A 25,290-nucleotide genomic window follows, 5' to 3' on the forward strand; every position below is an offset into this window, starting at 1 on the left:
TGTTATTCGGAATGACATGCAGATTACAGGCATCGCTTTTAGAATCACTGCCGCAGAGCGGCACAATGACAGAGCCAGGAGGTGGCATCAGTATGAGGAGACCATATAGTGGCTAAATGACACAGCGTGGAGGTATTGGCAGCATGAGAAGACCATACAGTGGCTAAATGGCACAGCGTGGAAGTGTTGGCAGTATGAGGAGACCATATAGTGGCTTAATGACACAGCTTGGATGTGGCTGAAACATGAGGAGACCATATAGTGTCTGAAATGGCACAGCCTGGAGTTGGCAGCAGCATAAGGAGACACTAGAGCTTTACAATACCTAAGATTAAAAAACACATTTTGAAATTTAACTTGAAGATTTAGGGCAGCTAGTGCTACCATAAAAAATGTTTAGGCCCAGACCCAGGCCCAGCAGCATCAGTTATCCATATATCGGCTGAATGACACAGCCCCGAGTTGGCTGATACATCAGGAGACCATATAGTGTCTGAATGGCACAGCCTGGAGTTGGCAGAAGCATGAGGAGACCATTGAAATTTAAGATTTTTAAATTTAAAGTTAAGATTTTGAAATTGAAATTAAGGATTTTGAAATTGAAATTTCACTACTCTGCCTGACATACTTATTGCGTATATGAGGGGAGTACAATATGCTTCACAAAGCTTAAAACATTATTTGTCTAGAACAGCAGCAGGTGTGTACTATTGGCTCTCCTTTCACAGTATATAGACTCATGACATCTTAACAGGTACAAAATAGTACACTACTTAGATGTAGGTATATGGTATGCGCTTATGAGGGCAGAAAAATGTGCTACAGTACGCTTAACTACTTAAGGACCCAGGGCGTACCTGAACGCCCTGAGTCCAATCCCTTTCTATAACACAGGGCCATGGCATGGTCCTACGTCATAGCAGTTCTAACAATGGCCAAGACCCGTGGCTAATAGCTTTTAACCCTTTAGACACAACGTTCAAAGTTGATCGCCGCGTCTAAAGTAAAACTAAACTGCTGCCGGTTAGCTCAGGGGGCTGTTCGGGATCGCCGTGGCGAAATTTCGGCATTCCGAACAGCTGTAGGGCATGAGGAGGGCACCCCTACCTACCTCTTGGTGTCCGATCGCCGAATGACTGCTCAGTGCCTGATATCCAGGCATGAGCAGTCAAGCAGCAGAATCATTGATCTATGTTATCCTATGGGGTATCAATGTAAAAGATCAGTGTGCAATGGTATAGCCCCCTATGGGGGCTGTAACATTGCAAAAAAAGTGGGAGAAAAAGTGAATAAAGATAATTTAACCCCTTCCCTAATAAAAGTAAACATATGTGGTATCGCCATGTGTGGAAATATCCGAATTATAAAAATACATTCTTAATTAAACCACACAGTCAATGGCGTACATGCAAAAAAATTCCAAAGTCCAAAATAGCATATTTGTGGTCACTTTTTATATCATGAAAAAATGAATAAAAAGTGATCAATAAATCTGATCAATACAAATAGAACCGCTAAAAACTTCAGATCACGGCACAAAAATTGAGCCCTCATACCGCCCCATACGCGGAAAAATAAAAAAGTTATAGTGGTCAGAAGATGACAATTTTAAACGTATACATTTTCCTGCATGTAGTTATGATTTGTTTCAGAAATATGACAAAATCAACTCTACATAAGTAGGGTATCATTTTAATTGTATGGACCTACAGAATAAAGAGAAGCCCCCAAATGTTACAAAATGGCATTTTTTTCTTCAATGTTGTCACAGAATGATTTTTTTTCCGTTTCGCTCTTTTTTTTGGGGGGGGGGGGGGGTAAAATGACTGATGTCATTACAAAGTAGAACTGGTGGTGCAAAAAATAAGCCATCATATGGATTTTTTGGTGCAAAATTTTAAGAATTATGATTTTATAAAGGTAAGGAGGAAAAATGCGAAAGTGCAAAAACAGAGAAACCCGGATCCTTAAGGGGTTAAAAATACTTAGTTTTACCTGTGTCGCAGATTCCAAAATCCCTTTATAATCAGAAAATGTCAGAATACCACCTGACATTCAAAATAATAAAATGATACATATGTTCTCTGAAGAAAAGGATCCTTCATTAGATGAACAGAAAAACATGATACAACTTAATTCTGCAACTGAAGAACCACAACAAAGAATGAACGACTTAAAGCCTACTGGCACTGACGAACTTCAAAATGGTAAATCTACCACCTGGGATAGTGAGTCAATTCCAACAGTATCCAGTGGTCAGTATCCATGGTTCCCTGTTTGGGGAGACCATATAGTGTCTGAATGGCACAGCCTGGAGGTGGCTGAAGCATGAGGAGACCATTTAGTGGCTGACTGGCACAGCCTAGAGTTTGTGGCAGCATGAAGAGACCATATAGTGTCTGAATGGCACAGCCTGGAGTTGGCGGCAGATGAAGAGACAATAGGGCCTCACAATCTCTAAGAATAAAAGATGAATTTAGAAATTTCCATTGAAGATGTATGGTACCTAGTGCTACTATAAACATATATAGGTAATGTTCTAGGCCCAGAAGCATCACCAAACTATGTAGTTGCTGAATGACACAGACTAGAGCTGAAGCATCAGTAAACCATATATTGGATCAATGGAACAGCCTGGAGGTGGCTGAAGCGTGAGGAGACCATATAGTGGCTGAATGACACAGCCTGGAGTTGGCTGGAGCATGAGAAGAGACCATATAGTGGCTGAATCAGACAGCCTGGAGGTGGCAGCAGCATCAGGAGTCCTGAAAGTGACCCGGTGACTGGTGCGGTGGATGGCAATACCAGTAACCGGTGACAAAGGTGGGTGAAAAAAGGTCTGATGTAGAGGATTATTTGTCCAATATTTGTGAAGTGTTGGTGTGGCACCATGGTCAATCTACTCTTATGCATTAGGCATTGGTGGTTGGAAATCCTGGCTGATCCATGCCTGATTAATCTTCACAAAGGTCAGTCTCTCTACATTTTTCATGGACAGACGAGTTCTCCTTGGGGTGACTATGGCCCCCCGCCGCACTAAACACCCGCTCTGATGGCACACTACTGGCCGGGCAAGACAGCTTTTCCAGGGCAAACTCTGCTAGTTGCGGCCACAAATCAAGTTTGGCTGCCCAGAAGTCCAGTGGATCTTCAAGGTGTGTTGGCATGGGCATGTCAAGGTATGCCACCACCTGCTGGTTCAGGTCCTGCTCCAGGTGTACCTGCTGCTGATGAGTTGCTTCACTATTCAGGTGAAGAAAGCTACTCATCAGCGACTGTAGACTCAGGCTACTGCTGATGGAGCTGGTACTGCTCCTGCCACCCCACCCTTCCCCAGCAGCCATGGCAGTGGAAGGTGAGCGCAGGGGGCCCCCCGATTCAGATCTGCGAGAGGATGGACGATGGCGATGATAGGCATCGGCCAACTGACTACATAGGATGCCTCTGTAGTAGGTCACATTGTCCTCCCTCTCAGTGGGTGTAAAAAATGCCCCTATTTTGTGGCAGTAGCGAGGGTCCAATAAGGTGGAGATCCAGAAGTCATCCCGCTGCCAAATGGTGGCAATTCAGCTGTCATTACGAAAGCAAGTGAGCATGCATTGTGCCATTGGTGCAAGTGATTCGGAGGGACTCTGAGTCCATCTCCACTGCATACTGCCACGGTGTGTCTGGGTCCTCTGTCTCACTTTCCTCATAACCCTCTAGCTCCTCTGGCTGCTCCTGCTCCTTCTCTCCTGTCAGATTACTAGAAAAACTGCCCATTTGGTGAAACCTAAACTGTGCTCCACTGTGCCCCTCCCTCTCCTCATCTTCCTCCTCCAGTTCAGCCCCCACAGGGCTCCTTTGGCCGTGAGATGTAGGCATCACGACTCCAGTGCCCTGACCAGCCATTGTTTCCAACATGTGTTGTAAGAAATGAAGCAGTGGAATGATGATGTTCATCCCGTAATCCTGGCGACTTACTAAAAATGTGGCTTCCTGAAAGGGCCTGAGCAAACGCCAAGTGTCACGTTTGAGCTGCCACTGGTTCACATTGAAGTTACACATAGGAGTACCCCTATCTGCTTGGATCATCAAATGTGGTGTGCTTTGCGGTGTACGAGTGGATGAAGTGCATGCAAAGTTTCCTTCCCATTGTTAGGATGTCTTGCAAATGGGGGGAACACTTCAGGAACTGCTTCACAACCAGATTGAACATGTGTGCCATGCAGGGCACATGGAGAGTGTAGGGAAAGGCTTCAATGGAAAACCGGCTTTCAGGTGGCGCAGGACACAGATGGAAGCATATAGGTAAGGTGCAAAGGTAGTTTATTCTCCCAACATGCAACGCGTTTCACTGCTACAGCAGCTTCATCAGGCATAACAAGGAACATGTGAGTGGTGAATTTATCCAGACAGTGAAAGGATACGTAAGGGAATGGGAGGGGATAGGGAGTATGACCGGGGGAGGGGGAGGAGGGAACAGGGAATGTATCCTCACTGCTGGGCAAATTACACCTTACAAAAATATATCATAAAAAGACATATATAAAGATTATAAAATTCATACAAAAAAATTTCACAAAAACATGATAAGAAATTATTATAAAAATGTATTCATAAAAATGATGAGTGAGAATAGAGGACGGACGGGTAGTTAGCAAGCGTTCTCTATAGTCTCATTCAGACCATGCGGTCTGAATTAGACTAATTTCGGAATTACAAAAGATTTCGGAATTACAAAAGATTAATTTACCATCATCATATTCAGTTTTGACTCTTGATGTTTGCTCGTTATATTCTAACATTGATACAGATCTGGGTTTGCGTGTTATGAGAGATATTTTATTTGGTGATAGTTCCCTTCACCCTGATCAAGCATCTTTTTTGTTACAATCAATTTCATTTATTCTCAAACATAATATCTTTTCATTTGATAATGTCATCTATGAACAGATCAGAGGCTGTGCTATGGGGACGCGCTTCGCCCCCAGTTATGCTAATTTAGTTATGGGGGCTTTTGAGGCCGTCCACATAGCACAGTCTCTGATCTATTCACCATTTATTTTATTTTTCCGGCGTTTCATTGATGATTTATTTTTCATTTGGAGAGGCACAGAAAAACAAGCTTATGATTTTGTCAACCATCTCAATTCCAACACTTGGGGTTTTCAATTCACTATTCATTTTTCCCCTATAACTATTAATTTTTTAGATTTAGAAATCATCAATTCTACATGTCAAATACACACTAAAACCCACTTCAAAACCGTAGATGTTAATAGTTTTTTAGACTACAGTGCTCACTACCCCAGTTGGTTGAGAGGAGTCCCTTATGGACAATATCTTCGAATTCGCAAAAATTGCACCACTGATCGTGATTTTTCTTTACAGGCACAAATATTAAAACAAAGATTTCTATCAAAAGGCTATCCAAATTCATTACTAACACAAGCATACCACAAAGTCAAAAATAAAACCCAGACAAATCTCACTACTACTATACCACAGAAAAAAGAAAACAATTTGTTCAAATATAATTTCATCACTGGTTATAATATAGTGGCCCCTTTCATACACAATATTTTAAAACGCAATTGGCATATTATTCGGAGTGATCCGATACTCAAGGATATAGTCCCCTCTAAACCAGGTATCACATATAGGAGATCTAAAAACCTCCAAAACTTACTTGCTCCTAACAGATTAAAAAATTCCTTACCAATCAGCACTGTACCTTCATCCCCCACTATGGGCTGTTCACCATGTAATAAAACCCGCTGCTTATGTTGAAGCATGATGGATCCATTTGTCGATAAATTTCATTCTTTTTATAAAAAAAAAACATTTAATATTAAAGAAAATTTGAATTGCAATACCTAATATGCTATATATCTGCTATCATGTAGCTGTAATATTCAATATATCAGACGCACAATCCAAACAGTACATTGCAGCATGTCAAAACACTGATTTAATATTAGGAACAAATTCACACTCCACAGCGTTTCACGTCATTTTACCTTAATTCACAAAAGTGATATGTCTTCCTTACGTTTAATTATCTTAAAATCCATTCCTTCTACTAGACCAAACCCCTTTCAGTATTTAATTAACCACAAATCATATTGGATATATACACTCTCCACTTTAATACCGCATGGTCTGAATGAGAATATAGAGAACGCTCGCTAACTACCCGTCCGTCCTCTATTCTCATTCACCATTTTTATGTATATATTTTTATAATAATTTCTTATCATGTTTTTGTGAATTTTTTTATATGAATTTTGTAATCTTTATATATGTCTTTTTATAATATCTTTTTGTACAGTGTAATTTGCCCAGCAGTGAGGATACATTCCCTGTTCCCTCCTCCCCCTCCCCCGATCATACTCCTTATCCCCTCCCATTCCCTTACGTATCCTTTCACTGTCTGGATAAATTCACCACTCACATGTTCCTTGTTATGTCTGATGAAGCTGCTGTAGCAGTGAAACGCGTTGCATGTTGGGAGAATAAACTACCTTTGCACCTTACCTATATGCTTCCATTTGTGTCCTGCACCATCTGAAAGCCGGTTTTCCATTGAAGCCTTTCCCTACACTCTCCATTGATCAGCCTGGCTGGCTGCGGATACTTTACGCGCTCACCATTGTTGTGTATGAGGTTACACAACATAACCAGGTGAGCTCCTTGCCTATTGCACCATACAGGTCTCTCTTTTATTACACCATGGAGCGCTTTATTTCTTATTTCTTTTAGCTATATGCAGGGCACATGGCTCAGCCTTCCCAGTCGCAGTGCCGACAAGATGTTCTTCCCGTTGTCAGTCACCATGTTTCCCATGGTGCAGAGTCTACCACTTGAAAAGGGAGGGACTGCAGCAGCAGCAACTTGGACAGGAGCACATTCAGCTTCTGTGCCATTGGATGAGTGGGCACATGCAGTTGTCTCTTTGACATGGCTTCGCTGATAAATTGTTGGCAGAATGGCTGATTAAAAGTAGGAGGAGCAGGAGCATCTGGAGCGACAGAAGGAGGGTATGACTCACCGCTCCCTTCGGCTGAGGTGATGGAGCCTTGGATGGCTGAAAGAGGGAGCGGCGTGCCACTGGGTGATGCAGCAGTCTGGACCACTATATCGTCCGCTTTATGGTGGAGAAGCATATGTTGACGCAGGGCCCTGGTGCCAACATTGGGACCCTGGCCACGCTTCACCTTCTGCCGACATATCTTACATGTGCCACACCGCCGAGTAGCTTATTTTCCCACCAACAGTCATTGAGTGCTACTGCCGCCGTCTCCAGGAACCCCTGTTCCATTACCTCCCGGGAAGGTAGGCTGCCGTGAAGCAGGTGGTCTCTTCTGGGCACGTTTGGCTTCAGAATTTCCACTTCTGCCACCACTCTGTTTGCCAACCATGCTACCGCCTTGCTGGCTCAGCTTCTACCTCAAGGGCAACCTGCAACTCTCTTCTCCTGATGATGATGAAGCCCCTTCTGCACCCAGCTCCCAATTGCGACCGGCTTCATCATCAACAAGTGTCTGCACGTCACTGATGTCCTCCTCAGGTTCCTCAACAGTGTCTGCTTCAGGACCCTGAAGCCTGGCAATACCGCCTCCCACATCACTCTTTTCATCACTACTTGCCCGCCTAGCTGAGGAAGCGGCGGATGTTTCCTCCACTTCTTGGCTGGGCAGTAGCTGCTGACTGTCCTCTATTAGATCATCCTCAGTGAATAGTGGAGCTTAACCCACAGCAGAACATACTTCTGTAGGAGAGGGAACAGCATAGTAAAGAGGCAATGGGAGGACAGGGACTGCTCCCAGGCCATGCCAACTGAGGGTTGTGTCTGAGGAACCCACTGACTGTTGACTGGGGGTGTCAGATGTCACCTTTGATGAAGTGGATGACTGTGTTAACCAATCGATGACGGCAGATGGGTTGCTGGTCGAGACACGACTGCTAGCTGATAACGGGAGCTTAGGCCTCTCGCTGCGACTCCTGCTGCCACTCGCCCCTAGTCTGCTGCGACCTCTGCCTGAAGGATTTAGGCCTCTGCCACTCCTCTGTGCATGTCCTGGCACTTCTCTGCCTGACATACTTAGTGCGTATATGAGGGGAGTACAATACGCTTCATTATGCTTAAAACAGTATTTGTCTAGAACAACAGCAGGTGTGTCCTTTTGCCTGGACCTTCACAGTATCTAGGCCCTTGACAGATTAACAGGTACAAAATAGTATACTACTTAGATGTACATACGTGGTGTGCACTTATGAGGGCAGAAAAATGCAGTTCAGTACACTTTAAAAAGTATCTGAGTACAACACCAGGCAGTGAGTACTTTTGCCTGGTGAGGGCAGTTATGAGGGCAGAAAAATGCGCTACAGTGCACTTAAACGTATTGGAGTAAAACACCAGCCGGTGATTACTTTTGGCTGTCCTTTCACAGTATGTAGGCCTTCGACAGATTTAACAGGCACAAAATAGTACACAACTTAGATGTAGGTATGTGGTATGCACTTATGAGGGAAGAAAAATGCAGTACAGTATGCTTAAAAAAACATATTTTAGTAAAACACCAGCTGATGTTGGTAGCCTTTGTTACTTTGGTCCCAGTTCTCTGCAGGTCATTCACTAGGTCCAATGTACCTGTATTGCATGCGGCGAACATGTATATATGAATGAACATGTATTCACGATAAATTACTGACGTCCACATCGATCAGGTCTTCTTGCAGATTTCTAATTTATTTGCATGATTTCTTTCCGGTCACAGAAATTTTTTCTTTTCAATCATATTCGAGAATACTTGGGGTACAATGGTTCACATCCCAAACAGGTAAGATGGCAAATACCTCAGCGCCAGTCTGCCCCGTTACGTTGCGGGGAACAACCCCTTAATCATGTGCACAGGTGTGGAGCTCGAGATAAATATGCTGGTAAATCACATGTGTTTAACCCTTTCTGCGCTGGTTCCATTTAAACATTACATAAATAACACCAACTATTTTATATAACCACAGCTACTTATAAAAATGCCTTATAACTGCACACTTCATTCATTCCTTTAGGTTCGATAATTTCTAACTCCGTTATCCAATATGCCTCAAGCCTCAATAATGCTTTTTTGTTCTCTTCTTTATTTTTTATTTTTCTACTTCTTCAACTACTTGCCATCTGAGATCTGTTATTGTGTGTCCGAATTGTTAAAAATTATGCGCTACACTGGTTTCTCCATAATGTCAATACCAACAAATTAGAACCAGATCATATAAAATATCATTATCTTTTTTTAAACACATATGCACAAAGTACACATACAGATAAGAAAATGAAAAAAATATTGAAATCAAGTCACTACAATAACAGCCACAGAAGATGGGGACAGACAAGATGTATGGCACAAATACATGGAATACAGGGAAATACAGGTGTGACAAGAAAATACAGATATTAAGAAGTAATCACTGAATGCAAACCATGGAATATGCAATCTAGTCTAAATCAGTGAAAACCAAAACATGTCCTAAAATAAAAGTAAAGAGGACAGAAATAACATAGGGAAAATTATTATTTATTTTAATTTAATTTTAATTTAATTATTTATATAGCGCCTACAGATTCCGCAGCGCTTACACTTATGGGGTACAAACAAAGACAAGTATCAGACAAAAGAAATGAAAAAGACACCATGAGGTCCTCCTGCCATGCAGCCACACACCTGCCTCCTCCTACCCCAACGTACGTTTCGCCTGTGCTTCATCAGGGGGTGTCCATAATGTGTCCATTTCTCCATAATGTGTTTCTTTCATTCCTTCTTGCTCCAAGTGTGAATACCTTCTTATCGCCAAGTCTTACTTTGATTTGTCTAGAAGTTTGGCCCACATAGGCTATGCCGCAAGGGCACTTTAGGAGGTAAATCAAATTGAAACTTAGGCAGGAATAGAAACCCTTGTTTTTTTTATTTTAGTACCTTTTATGGGATGGTAAATACAATCACTTCTTATGATACTATGGCATTGGGAACATGATAGACACGGATATGTCCGTTCTTTTTTATTGCTAGAAAATCTTGTTTTTTAATTTTTTTAGGTTTTACATCGCTTCTTATGAATCTATCTCCAATAGTTTTACCTTTTTTTAAAAGCAAACAGTGGTGGATCTTTAAATAGTTTACCATATGAAGTGAAATATTTTTGCTCGCGAGAGACATTTCACAAGGGAAAAGGATTAGCATAGAGGAGGAGGTATTTTACTCTGATGATCCAGGCTGGATGTCACAGTGCACTCGGGGCTTGGGAATGCCCTGAGTGCACCAAGCCGTCTAATTTGGATATTTAGACAACTGGAAATAACAGAACAACACAGTCACACATCAGGAAACAGTAAGCACCATTGTCATCAGTATCATCAGCATTACAATCACCAACAGGTTAGTGCGGGTGATGCTGATGACAGATTCCTTTAAGTATGCTCACTGTCTATCTCTAAGAGCCTGTATGCCAGTCAAACCTAGGTCATGTGCTCTGCACTTCCATTTGCCTGAGACCCCCATCAGGGACTTAGCCTTTTCCTGCTCCTCTTATTCCTCCTTCATTTTAGAACGCATTTAATGTGACAAATACATAATAATAGGGGATATCTGAAATACTTATTTACTTCTTTGCTTGACATAATTGTAAGGTAATTACATTACATTACAGTTACATTGCAACATAAAATATACTGTAAAATGAAAATGCTGTTTAGTTAGAAAAGGTTGATATGCCAAACTTGATTAATCTTAATGCTCTTAGATAACATCTTATGGCATATGTTAATGTATTTATAGACCCAGGGTGAGAATGCAGGGCGTACAGTGTCATTAAAAGCCGATAGCAGAAAGAACTAAATCCTGCTGTCTGTGTTAATTCAACTGCTACCTTTTCCTTTTCTTACCATAATTTGTTAAAGGGATATACACAGGATATGCCATAAGCATCTGACAGAAGTGGGTCCTAGATGAGCCCATGTGAAACAGTTGCACAGTGGATAGTAAGGCGGTCGTGTATACGTGCAACTCTCTGTTCAACATTTTCGAGTTTGGCTGCATTCACACCACATGTAGGGCAGCTCGATCTGGCAGGAGACTTTGAAAACTGGTTTCTGCCAAACCCATGTTGTATCTCATTAATTTCAACGAGCCAAATGTTGTTAGCTAGTGACTCCGGTCAGGTCATTTAAGAACAGTATTGTCATGTTGGACAGGGATTCAGTGAAGCACTAATCTTGCCCACACCCTCTGTCCCTGCTTACTTGCGTACCTGTCCTAAACAAGGGGTCCACAACCACGAGGACATTCTCTACCTACTATGTGCAAGGACAGACACAGTCAAAATAATAAACTAAAGTAGGATTCGGGGAACAGCTGGAGGCACACAAACTAACAGATATACACTAAGACAAACACAGAGTCAAAAGAAAGTCAGTCTGAACATAAGTCAGTAACAGAAGATAGCTAAATAACAATACAAATACCAGAAGAGATGTCAAGAACCAAGCCAAAAGATAAGAGTACCAAAATAGACAATAGAGATATAAGAGTTATAGCTTCAGTCAACAGGTAACTTTCACAAGCAAAGCACAAGAGAAAGTGACTTCCTTATATATGATTGTGTAGGTGAAAGAGAATCCTGATTAAAAGAAAAAACAGAGTACAGATAGGCTGGGAAGAAACTTCAACCACACCAAAGCAGCTCAGGGCATTGTCCCAGTAACGAACATACAACAGAGCTATGCAGAATTAACCCTACGGGTGCAGACAGAGCCAGTCATTACAAGTATCTTTTTTTTCTGCTGGACTGAAAAGCGCAGCAGACTGCGGTTTTCAGATCCGCAAAGAACCAGATACGGTCCAAAAATAAGCTGACCCGAGTCACTTGCTCACTTGACTCTATCCGGCTTGTTAAAATGAATAGGATACGGCACGGGTCAAGCAGGAATACAGCAACTACTGGTTTTCAAATTCTCCAGTGGAATCCAAATGCTGTATGCCCCAAACATGGTGTGAATGCAGCCTTAAAGACCAAGATAGCCACAATGCCTGGTGGAAGTGGAATCAAGCGTGGGACCTCCAGCTATCAGACAGATATGGTATGGCTTGAAGCTGTGAGCCATAAGTGTCCATTACTAAAATAGAAATAGAAGCATGTATTGAGTTGTGTTTGAACTGAGCTACTTCATACGCAGATCTTTGGTCATGAAATATGTTTCCAGTATAATAATGGAACTACTGTCCATTTCTGTATTTCAAATTATGATTCTTTGAAATATGTAGTTAAAAAAAAGAGAAATATTTTTTTTATACAAGTTGATGTTAACTTGTTGCTGTTGTTAAAATTCCCTCTACAGTACTCAAGAAATGTTAACAGGTCAGAGGCAATGCCAGTCCATGTCACACAAAGATGCTGTTCTGTCTGCATTAAATCAGCAGAGGAATGATGGTATACTATGTGATGTCACTCTTGTTGCTGAAGAGCAGAAGTTCCATGCCCACAAGGCCGTATTGGCAGCCTGCAGTGATTACTTCCGGGTAAGTCTTTTATTACACTATTGTGTGCAAAGTAGCTATCTTGCAAACTAAGTTAAGTGCCTGCTAGCACATGTAAATTGCATTTAATTTGGTTTAAGGGGGCTGGCACGCCCCTATGGGGCCAACCACACTCACACTCTGTTTCAAGATCTGCCCACACAAGCGTGATGCAAGTTGCAATTGTTTGCACAAAAATTGTGTTTGCACAAAAATATTTGACTTTATGCAGATCTGCACCAGACACAGACTGATAAATTCTCCCCAAATGAAACAATAGAAAATATGATATAAAAAGTGTATGTTGATCAATACATTGATGTTAGCATGTGAGGGCATTTCCCCATGACTTTGATGAACATTGATTCCCAATATTGTAGCTTAGCAAGGTTTTGAAAATCTGTTATTTCCAACCAAAATCTAGTAAAAAGAAATTCATGATATAAAATGTTACACATTTTCAACATATTTTGTATAAAGCAATAGTACAAACAAAAATAAATAATAAAATTACACTTTCTAAATATATAACACTCCCTCACCCCTTACTTCCTGAACCCATCATTCACTCTGTCTGTCTTGAGAGATTAGATGTACTATCAGCTCACTGAGGGATCAGTTAATATGCTGCCCATAGAAGTAAAGTGGTAGTGATGGTGTGAAGATCTTATCGTAAGGGCTAAGTAGTTGTAGTGGATCCACTGTCCTACCCCTGGTCGCTACCCCTGGCACGATCCACACAGGTTGCCCAGGTGATGCTTAGCACAGAAGAAGGCGGGTCAGAAGGCAGGCAGCAAGGTAGCGTAGTCAGGTCACAGGCAATAAGTCAGGAGGCAGGTGGCAAGGAAGTGTAGTCAGGTCAGGAGGCAGGCGGCAAAGGAGCAAGGTCAGTTCACATGCCAGAGGTTAGGAACACTATATGGAACACACAAAAGTTACGCTTTCTCTTAGGCACGAAGATCCGGCACCACACTAGGGAGGTGCCAGACTAATATAGGGTCCGCCTAGCAGGGCATCAATTAAGGGCATACTGGCCCTTTAAATGTAGCAATGTTGGCATGCCCTAAGGGCAGGGGATGCGTGCGCCGGCGAGGCAAGACAGAAGAGAGGCCGGGGATGGAGGAAGGTAAGGAGATGCCTGGGGCTCGCATGCGGAAGTGCTCTGCATTGAGTCCCAGAGCCGACAATACAGGCAGAAGGGGTGCGCTCACGGCCGGATAACACGGCCGGAGTCTTGCCCCATGTAACCTCCTGGTAAACGCATGCTGGTGCGTCCCACACTGCAAGTTCTGGAACCAGGGAAGTTAGGGAGGGGGGAGCGCTCATGGCCAGAATGAAGTCCCCTTACAGTACCCCCCCCCCCCCCCCCCGGTCTTTCCCTCTTCCTAGGTCCAAGAAAATGTTGTACCAGGCTATGATCAACAATATTCTCCTCTGGTTCCCAAGATCTTTGCTCAGGACTCAGGACCAAAGCCCTTCCAGTCAACAAGAAAATAACATTTACCTCTCACAGTTTTCATGGCGAGGATCTCTTTCACCTCAAAAATGTACCAGAACCAGAGGCAGGAGTGGGAGCAACGACTTTTTGTGAAAATCGATTAATAACCAGGGATTTGAGCAAAGAGACATGAAAAGAATTTGGAATGCGAAGGGTGGAGGGTAAACGTAATTTGTAAGAGACAGGATTGATTTTTTGAAGAAACAAAAATGGACCCACGTAATGAGGCCCCAACTTATAACTGGGAATCTTAAAGCATATATACTTGAAGGAAAGCCAGACTTTGTCGCCAGGAGAAAAGGATGGTGGAGGTCTTCTTTTCTTGTCCGTTTGAGACTTCATTTGAGAGGAGGCGGACAGTAACGAGTGTCAAGTCTTTTGCCAGATGGAGACAAAATTTCTGATTAGTGAACCTGGAGTCTGGTAGAGGAAGAGGTGGATGAGGATGAAGACCGTAGACAACAAAAAAAGGAGAAGTCTCAGAATCTCTATGATTGTATGAAAACTCTGCCCAAGGCAGAAGATCAACCCATTTGTCCTTCTGAGCAGAAACAATATGTCACAAGTAGCCTTCCAGGACCTGATTGACTTTCTCCACTTACCCATTGGATTGCGGGTGGTAGGCGGAAGAAAAGTCCAGATTCATTTTTAAACGAGACAAATTGCACCCCACAATCTGAGACAATGTGGGAAGGGAGGCCATGTAGATGAAAAATTTGTTGGAGGAAATGTTTGGCCAACTAAGGAGCAGAAGGAAGTCCAGGCAAAGAAATAAAATGTGCCACCTTGGAGAACCGATCAACGAACACCCAGATGACGGAATTGTTACTGGAAGGAGGAAGATCGGTGATGAAATCTATTGCTATATGAATCAAAGGAGTATCTGGGATAGGAAAGGGCAATAGGAGTCCAGCTGGTTTAAACCGGGGAGTCTTGTCTGGAGCACAGATGGTACAAGAACTGACCAAGTCTGTGACGTCCTGTTTGAGATGTGGCCACCAATAGTGTCTGGAGATTAACTGAAAAGACTTCTTGATCCTAGAGTGACCAGCCAACAATGAGGAGTGTCCCCAACTGAGGACCTGATATCTAAGATGAGGAGGAACAAACGTCTTCCTAGGAGGGACTTCAAGAAGGGAAGCTGGAGCCGAAGTAATAAGACACTCAGGAGGAATGATATGACGTGGAGTGAAATCTTGACCAACAACATCAGAAGAACTAGAAAGAGCATTGGCTCTAACATTTTTCTCTGCGGGATGGAAATGAATGAAGGAGTTGAACCGGGAGAAAAAGAGCGCCCATCTTGCTTGACAGGGATTCAGACGTTGTGCAGATTGTAGATATAAAAGGTTTTTGTGATCTGTAAAGATGCTGACAGGATGAGTAGAGCCCTCTAAGAGATGGTGCCATTCTTCTAAGGCCAGTTTAATGGCGGGGAGTTCTCGATCACTAATAAAATCATTTCTTTCCGCAGAAGAAAAGGTCTTGGAGAAAAAAAAACGCAAGTAATGTTTTTGCCTTTAGAGGATTTTTGAGTGAGAACTGCGCCGGCTCCTACAGAGGATGCGTCAACCTACAGAAAGAATGGTTTTTCAGGATCAGGTCTAGAGAGAAGAGGTGCAGAAGAGAAAGCAGACTTTAACCAAGAGAAAGCTTCTTCAGCCTCTGGAGACCAATTTTTGCTTTTTGGTAAGGGCTACTATTGGGGCTACTAAGGAAGAAAAATTAGGAATGAATTGACGGCAGTAGTTGGCAAACCCCAAGAATCGTTGAATAGCCCGAAGACCAGTTGGACGAGGCCAGTCCAGGTTGGCTGAAAGCTTAGCAGGATCCATCTGTAATCCTTATAGGGAGACAATATAACCTAGAAAAGGTAGACTTGTTCTCTCGAGGAGACATTTCTTCCACTTTGCAAATAGACGATTCTCCCGGAGATGCTGCCGGACTTGACGATGAAGTTTTAAATTGGGAGAGAAAATCAGGATATTGTCCAGGTAGACTACCACGCAGGTATACAAAAGATCATGAAAGATGTAATTAACAAATTCTTGGAAGACTGCAGGAGCATTAGAAAGACTGAATGGCATGACTAGATACACAAAATGGCCATCTCGGGTGTTAAAAGCAGTTTTCCATTCATCGCCTTTTTGAATACAAATTAAATTGTATACTCCACTGAGGTCGAATTTAGTGAAGATTCTGGCTCCACATAGATAATTAAAGAGTTCTGAGATCAGAGGCAAAGGATAGCAATTTTTGATGGCAATTTTAGTTAGTCCCCGATAGTTAATGCAAGATCTCAGAGAGCCATCTTTTTTCCCAACAAAGAAGAATCCAGCCCCAGAAGGAGAAGAAGATTTTCGAATAAAACTGTTTTAAGGTTTTCTTGAATATATTTTTCCATAGCTTGCTTCTCAGGTACAGAAAGCAGATAAATTCTTCCCCGAGGAGGTTTAGTACCTGGCAGAAGGTCAATGGGACAATCATAAGGGCGATGTGGAGGAAGAGTCTCTGCTTGTTTTTCACAGAATACATCTGCAAAGTCACGATAGGGGAAAGGAATGCCAGACTTAATGGGAGGCGAAGAAACAATCTTTGGCAGAAATGACTCAAGACAGTGACCTTGACAAAAAGCTCCCCAAAGAAAAACCTCTCCAGAATTCCAGTCAAACTGAGGAGAATGAAGCTGTAGCCCATGAAGTCCTAGAAGAAGTTTAGAAGTACAATGAGGAAGTACTAAGAACTCCTACTTGCATGATGAGAGGTTCAGTGCGAAAAAGGACCTTACTCTTCAGGTGTTCTCCGTTAACAGAAGAAATATACAGTGGCTAAATTAGCCGAGACACTGTTTTTGGACCAGGGAGGCATCAATAAAGTTCCCCGTAGAACCAGAATTGAGGAAGGCAGGTGCGAGCAAGACTTTGTGGGAGGGAGAAGACGAACAGGCATGGTCAAACGTGAAGAGGTACTATTCTCACCAAGGGACGCCTCTCCTACATGCCCTAGGTGCGAGCGTTTCCTGGACGCTGAGGACAAAGAGTACACTCTTTTAGGAAGTGTCCAGGACTAGCACAATAAAGGCATAAGTTCTCCGTACATCTACAGGGTCTTTCTTGAGAAGAAAGTCTAATATGGTCCACCGGCACGGCCTCCTCTGTAGGTGGAGTGGGAGATGATTGTGGAGGATGTTGAAAAATGGGGGCAAAGCGGGGATAACGCCATGACCGGAGTGGTTCCCTCTCATGTCGGAGCTCCTCTGGTCTCTCTGAGAACCGTATGTCAATGCGTGTAGCAAGGTTGATGACATCAGTCAGGGAAGAAGGAAGATCTCGAGCTGCCAAGGAGTCCTTGATCCTACTTGATAGGCCCTTTTTAAAGGTAGCGCACAAGGCCTCATTATTCCAGGCCAGTTCTGAGGCCAAGATGCGGAATTGCACTGCATATTCTCCCACCGTAGAGTTTCCTTGAGAGAGGATCAGTAAAGCTGTCTCCTCTGAAGAAGCCCGGGCTGGTTCCTCAAAAACATTACGGAATTCAGCAAGTAAAATCTGGAGATTTGAGGACAATGGGTCATTGCGATCTCAGAGCGGAGTAGCACAGGCCAAGGCTTTCCCTGAAAGACAAAAGCCACTTTGGCACGCTCAGTGGAAAACTGATCTGCTTGGAGTTCAAGGTGCATAAAACACTGAGTAATGAAGCGCCTGCACAACTTCGGATTTCCATCATACTTACAAAAAGACCATAATGAACCAATAGTTTTATTGAAATACAAATATATTGAAAACATGTAAAACACATATAATAAGGGTACAAGAGAATACTCAGACAGATAGGAGGAGGAAGGAGGTACAAATGTGCATTAAACAGTCATGAGAAATTTCAATATTATACTATTGAGGGATTAACTATTATCTGTCTGGAACACATTTGTGTTCTGTACCCCAGGATCAATTCCAGGACTTCAAGTGCCTACATGATTTTTTTTTTTGCATGCCCCCTGTTACGCCGAGCGCTCCGGGTTCCCGCTCCTCCCCGGAGCGCTCGCTTCACCTCCTCCGCTGCAGCGCCCCGGTCACGTCCTCTGACCCGGGGCGCTGCGATCCTGCTGCTAGCCGGGATGCGATTCGCGATGCGGGTAGCGCCCGCTCGCGATGCGCACCCCGGCTCTCCTACCTGACTCGCTCCCCGTCTGTTCTGTCCCGGCGCGCGCGGCCCCGCTCCCTAGGGCGCGCGCGCGCCGGGTCTCTGCGATTTAAAGGGCCACTGCGCCGCTGATTGGCGCAGTGGTTCCAATTAGAGTTATCACCTGTGCACTCCCTATATTACCTCACTTCCCTTGCACTCCCTTGCCGGATCTTGTTGCCTTAGTGCCAGTGAAAGCGTTCCCTGTGTGTCCCTTGCCAGTGTTTCCAGACCTTCTGCCGTTGCCCCTGACTACGATCCTTGCTGCCTGCCCCGACCTTCTGCTACGTCCGACCTTGCTTCTGCCTACTCCCTTGTACCGCGCCTATCTTCAGCAGCCAGAGAGGTGAGCCGTTGCTAGTGGATACGACCTGGTCACTACCGCCGCAGCAAGACCATCCCGCTTTGCGGCGGGCTCTGGTGAAAACCAGTAGTGGCTTAGAACCGGTCCACTAGCACGGTCCACGCCAATCCCTCTCTGGCACAGAGGGTCCACTACCTGCCAGCCGGCATCGTGACAGTAGATCCGGCCATGGATCCCGCTGAAGTTCCTCTGCCAGTTGTCGCTGACCTCACCACGGTGGTCGCCCAGCAGTCACAACAGATTGCGCAACAAGGCCAACAGCTGTCTCAACTGACCGTTATGCTACAACAGTTGCTACCACAGCTTCAGCAGTCATCTCCTCCGCCAGCTCCTGCACCTCCTCCGCAGCGAGTGGCCGCTCCTGGGATACGCTTATCCTTGCCGGATAAGTTTGATGGGGACTCTAAGTTTTGCCGTGGCTTCCTTTCCCAATGTTCCCTGCATCTGGAGATGATGTCGGACCTGTTTCCCACTGAAAGGTCTAAGGTGGCTTTCGTAGTCAGTCTTCTGTCCGGAAAAGCCCTGTCATGGGCCACACCGCTCTGGGACCGCAATGACCCCGTCACTGCCTCAGTACACTCCTTCTTCTCGGAAATCCGAAGTGTCTTTGAGGAACCTGCCCGAGCCTCTTCTGCTGAGACTGCCCTGTTGAACCTGGTCCAGGGTAATTCTTCCGTTGGCGAGTATGCCGTACAATTCCGTACACTTGCTTCAGAATTGTCCTGGAATAATGAGGCCCTCTGCGCGACCTTCAAAAAAGGCCTATCCAGCAACATTAAAGATGTTCTGGCCGCACGAGAAATTCCTGCTAATCTACATGAACTTATTCACCTAGCCACTCGCATTGACATGCGTTTTTCTGAAAGGCGTCAGGAACTCCGCCAAGATATGGACTCTGTTCGCACGAGGCGTTTCGTCTCCTCGGCTCCTCTCTCCTCTGGTCCCCTGCAATCTGTTCCTGTGCCTCCCGCCGTGGAGGCTATGCAGGTCGACCGGTCTCGCCTGACACCTCAAGAGAGGACACGACGCCGTATGGAGAACCTCTGCCTGTACTGTGCTAGTACCGAACACTTCCTGAGGGATTGTCCTATCCGTCCTCCCCGCCTGGAAAGACGTACGCTGACTCCGCACAAAGGTGAGACAGTCCTTGATGTCTACTCTGCTTCTCCACGTCTTACTGTGCCTGTGCGGATGTCTGCCTCTGCCTTCTCCTTCTCTACAGTGGCCTTCTTGGACTCTGGTTCTGCAGGAAATTTTATTTTGGCCTCTCTCGTCAACAGGTTCAACATCCCAGTGACCAGTCTCGCCAGACCCCTCTACATCAATTGTGTAAATAATGAAAGATTGGACTGTACCATACGTTTCCGCACGGAGCCCCTTCTTATGAGCATCGGATCTCATCATGAGAGGATTGAACTTTTGGTCCTCCCCAATTGCACCTCGGAGATTCTCCTTGGACTTCCCTGGCTTCAACTTCATTCCCCAACCCTGGATTGGTCCACTGGGGAGATCAAGAGTTGGGGGTCCTCTTGTTCCAAGAACTGTCTAAAACCGCTTCCCAGTAACCCTTGCCGTAACTCTGTGGTTCCTCCAGTAACCGGTCTCCCCAAGGCCTATATGGACTTCGCGGATGTTTTCTGCAAAAAACAAGCTGAGACTCTACCTCCTCACAGGCCTTATGATTGCCCTATCGACCTCCTCCCGGGTACTACTCCACCCCGGGGCAGAATTTATCCTCTCTCTGCCCCAGAGACTCTTGCCATGTCCGAATACGTCCAGGAGAATCTAAAAAGGGGCTTTATCCGTAAATCCTCCTCTCCTGCCGGAGCCGGATTTTTCTTTGTCTCCAAAAAAGATGGCTCCCTACGTCCTTGCATTGACTACCGCGGTCTTAATAAAATCACGGTTAAGAACCGCTACCCCTTACCCCTCATCTCTGAACTCTTTGATCGCCTCCAAGGTGCCCACATCTTCACTAAATTGGACTTAAGAGGCGCCTATAACCTCATCCGCATCAGAGAGGGGGACGAGTGGAAAACGGCATTTAACACCAGAGATGGACACTTTGAGTATCTGGTCATGCCCTTTGGACTGTGCAATGCCCCTGCCGTCTTCCAAGACTTTGTCAATGAAATTTTTCGTGATCTATTATACTCCTGTGTTGTGGTATATCTGGACGATATCCTAATTTTTTCTGCCAATCTAGAGGAACACCGCCGGCATGTCCGTATGGTTCTTCAGAGACTTCGTGACAACCAACTCTATGCCAAAATTGAGAAATGTCTGTTTGAATGCCAATCTCTTCCTTTTCTAGGATATTTGGTCTCTGGCCAGGGACTACAGATGGATCCAGACAAACTCTCTGCCGTCTTAAATTGGCCACGCCCCTCCGGACTCCGTGCTATCCAACGCTTTTTGGGGTTCGCCAATTATTACAGGCAATTTATTCCACATTTTTCTACCATTGTGGCTCCTATCGTGGCTTTAACCAAGAAAAATGCTGATCCCAAGTCCTGGTCTCCTCAAGCAGAAGACTCCTTTAAACAACTCAAGTCTGCCTTTTCTTCGGCTCCCGTGCTCTCCAGACCTGACCCTTCCAAACCCTTCCTATTGGAGGTTGATGCCTCCTCAGTAGGAGCTGGAGCTGTTCTTCTACAAAAAAATCCTTCCGGGCATGCTGTCACTTGTGGTTTTTTCTCTAGGACCTTCTCTCCAGCGGAGAGGAACTACTCCATCGGGGATCGAGAACTTCTAGCCATTAAATTAGCACTTGAGGAATGGAGGCATCTGCTGGAGGGATCAAGATTTCCTGTTATTATCTACACCGACCACAAGAACCTCTCCTACCTCCAGTCGGCCCAACGGCTGAATCCTCGCCAGGCCCGGTGGTCTCTGTTCTTTGCCCGATTTAATTTTGAGATTCACTTTCGTCCTGCCGATAAGAACATTAGAGCCGATGCTCTCTCTCGTTCCTCGGATGCCTCAGAAGTTGATCTCCCTCCGCAACACATCATTCCACCTGACTGCCTGATCTCCACTTCTCCTGCCTCCATCAGACAGACTCCTCCAGGAAAGACCTTTGTTTCTCCACGCCAACGCCTCGGAATCCTCAAATGGGGTCACTCCTCCCATCTCGCAGGTCATGCGGGCATCAAGAAATCTGTGCAACTCATCTCCCGCTTCTATTGGTGGCCAACTCTGGAGACGGATGTTGGGGACTTTGTGCGAGCCTGCACTATCTGTGCCCGGGATAAGACTCCTCGCCAGAAGCCCGCTGGTTTTCTTCATCCTCTGCCTGTCCCCGAACAGCCTTGGTCTCTGATTGGTATGGATTTTATTACTGATTTACCCCCTTCCCGTGGCAACACCGTTATTTGGGTGGTCGTTGATCGATTCTCCAAAATGGCACATTTCATTCCTCTTCCTGGTCTTCCTTCTGCGCCTCAGTTGGCTAAACAATTTTTTGTACACATTTTTCGTCTTCACGGGTTGCCTACGCAGATTGTCTCGGATAGAGGGGTCCAATTCGTGTCTAAATTCTGGAGAGCTCTCTGTAAACAACTCAAGATTAAATTAAATTTTTCCTCTGCATATCATCCCCAGTCCAATGGACAAGTAGAAAGAATTAACCAGATCCTGGGTGATTATTTGCGACATTTTGTTTCCTCCCGCCAGGATGACTGGGCAGATCTCCTTCCATGGGCCGAATTCTCGTATAACTTCAGGGTCTCTGAATCTTCCTCCAAATCCCCATTTTTCGTGGTGTACGGCCGTCACCCTCTTCCCCCCCTCCCTACCCCCTTGCCCTCTGGTCTGCCCGCTGTGGATGAAATTTCTCGTGACCTTTCCATTATATGGAGAGAGACCCAAAATTCTCTCTTACAGGCTTCTTCACGCATGAAGAGGTTCGCGGATAAGAAAAGAAGAGCTCCCCCCGTTTTTTCCCCTGGAGACAAGGTATGGCTCTCCGCTAAATATGTCCGCTTCCGTGTCCCTAGCTACAAGTTGGGACCACGCTATCTTGGTCCTTTCAAAATTCTGTGTCAAATTAATCCTGTCTCTTATAAACTTCTTCTTCCTCCTTCTCTTCGTATCCCTAATGCCTTTCACGTCTCTCTTCTCAAACCACTCATCCTCAACCGTTTTTCTCCCAAATCTGTTCCTCCCACTCCTGTTTCCGGCTCCTCGGACGTCTTCTCGGTCAAGGAGATTTTGGCTGCCAAAAAGGTCAGAGGAAAAAATTTTTTTTTAGTAGACTGGGAGGGTTGTGGTCCTGAAGAGAGATCCTGGGAACCTGAGGACAACATCCTTGACAAAAGTCTGCTCCTCAGGTTCTCAGGCTCCAAGAAGAGGGGGAGACCCAAGGGGGGGGGTACTGTTACGCCGAGCGCTCCGGGTTCCCGCTCCTCCCCGGAGCGCTCGCTTCACCTCCTCCGCTGCAGCGCCCCGGTCACGTCCTCTGACCCGGGGCGCTGCGATCCTGCTGCTAGCCGGGATGCGATTCGCGATGCGGGTAGCGCCCGCTCGCGATGCGCACCCCGGCTCTCCTACCTGACTCGCTCCCCGTCTGTTCTGTCCCGGCGCGCGCGGCCCCGCTCCCTAGGGCGCGCGCGCGCCGGGTCTCTGCGATTTAAAGGGCCACTGCGCCGCTGATTGGCGCAGTGGTTCCAATTAGAGTTATCACCTGTGCACTCCCTATATTACCTCACTTCCCTTGCACTCCCTTGCCGGATCTTGTTGCCTTAGTGCCAGTGAAAGCGTTCCCTGTGTGTCCCTTGCCAGTGTTTCCAGACCTTCTGCCGTTGCCCCTGACTACGATCCTTGCTGCCTGCCCCGACCTTCTGCTACGTCCGACCTTGCTTCTGCCTACTCCCTTGTACCGCGCCTATCTTCAGCAGCCAGAGAGGTGAGCCGTTGCTAGTGGATACGACCTGGTCACTACCGCCGCAGCAAGACCATCCCGCTTTGCGGCGGGCTCTGGTGAAAACCAGTAGTGGCTTAGAACCGGTCCACTAGCACGGTCCACGCCAATCCCTCTCTGGCACAGAGGGTCCACTACCTGCCAGCCGGCATCGTGACACCCCCCTTTTTTGTATTTCTCATGACTGTTTAATGCACATTTGTACCTACTTCCTCCTCCTATCTGTCTGAGTATTCTGTTGTCCCCTTATTGTATTTGTTTTACATGTTTGTAATATATTTGTATTTCAATAAAACTTATACTTTTATTTGCACATTTATTGGTTCATTATGGTCTTTTTGTTGGTCTGTATAGTTTTGGTGACCACAGGACATCTAGTCTCAGATTGCTATTGAAGTATAGGGTAATTATTTTTCTCCATCATACTTATTAGGCAGAGATAGATGAATCTTGGAACCAGCTGAAGCAATGGGAGCAGGAGTTGCGGAGGGTTCAGCTGACAGAAGTGGAGGCTGTTGCAATGCTAGGAGTTGCTGCCCCATTGCAGAAAGCTGAGACATCTGCTGCACTTATTGTTCAATCTGTACTGATTGTCGAGCCACTATAGTAGAGAGGTCGGCTACACTTGGCAGAGGAACCTGGACTGGATGCATTGCCGGATCTTACTGTGAAGATCTTACCGTAAGGGCTGAGTAGTTGTAGTGGATCTGCTTTCCTGTGTGGACTATGACTGAACTGCACCAGGGAGCGGAGTCTAAGGTGCTGCAGGTTTTCACCAGAGCCCGCTGCAAAGCGGGATGGACTTTCTGCAGCAAGCTGCACCCAGGCTACTACCCCTGGCACGATCCATCCACATAGGTTGCCCAGGTGATGCTTGGCACAGAAGAAGGCAGAGTTAGATGAAGCACGGGTCAGAAGGCAGGCAGCAAGGTAGCATAGTCAGGTCATAGGCAATAAGTCAGGAGGCAGGTGGCAAGGAAGCGTAGTCAGGTCACAAGCACAAGGTCAGGAGGCAGGCGGCAAAAGAGCAAGGTCAGGTCACAAGCGAGAGGCCAGGAACACTATATGGAACACACAAAAGTAACGCTTTCTTTTAGGCACGAGGCACGAAGGGAGGTGCCGGACTAATATAGGGTCCGCCCAGCAGGGCACCAATTAAGGGCGTACTGGCCCTTTAAATTTAGCAATGCCCTAAGGACAGGGGATACGCCTACCGGCGAGGCAAGACAGAAGAGAGGCCGGGGGCAGAAGAAGGTAAGGAGATGCCCGAGGCTCCGCATAGCGAGTCCCTGAGCCGACAATACAGGCAGGAGGGGTGCGCTCACGGCCGGATAACATGGCCGGAGCGTTGCCCCTAGTAATGCCTGGGACACACGTGCGGGTGCGTCCCGCACCACGAGTCCCGGAGACAGGGAAGTTAGGGAGGGGGGAGTGCTCACGGCCAGAATGAATGGCTGGAGCGCTGCCCCTGACAGATGGGGGTTTCTACAAAGTGAGACAGAGGCAGAAAAGCACACAGAGAAGCTGCTAAAAGACAGTGATTTTTACGCCACAGCTCAGTAACATTTTTGGCACAGAATCATATAAAACATGAAAGAAAAATACAAAAGTACATGAATTATGATATCATATTTCATTACACTTTATGCAGATAAGAAGTTGTTGGCTTGGTTTCAATAAAAGGTCAGAGAGCTTTTCTTTGACTGCCTCTTCATCTTTCAGTAATGATAATAACATATGTTCATCTTGTAAAGAGCCAGGATGATCAGTA

At 45.5% G+C, this 25,290-nt stretch overlaps 1 protein-coding gene across 2 annotated transcripts in view; it reads left to right on the plus strand.

The window, feature by feature from the left end:
- KLHL32 (kelch like family member 32) overlaps positions 1 to 25,290 on the plus strand; it is a 244,095-nt gene that overhangs the window by 55,970 nt on the left and 162,835 nt on the right. For both annotated transcript variants that reach the window (XM_056566148.1, XM_056566147.1), the window contains exon 3: positions 12,377 to 12,557. In XM_056566148.1, coding sequence (XP_056422123.1) covers positions 12,377 to 12,557 — 181 coding nt within the window. The remainder of the gene's footprint in view (positions 1 to 12,376; positions 12,558 to 25,290) is intronic.

The sequence above is a fragment of the Hyla sarda genome, chromosome 3, assembly GCF_029499605.1.
Source record: "Hyla sarda isolate aHylSar1 chromosome 3, aHylSar1.hap1, whole genome shotgun sequence".
NCBI lineage: Eukaryota > Metazoa > Chordata > Amphibia > Anura > Hylidae > Hyla > Hyla sarda.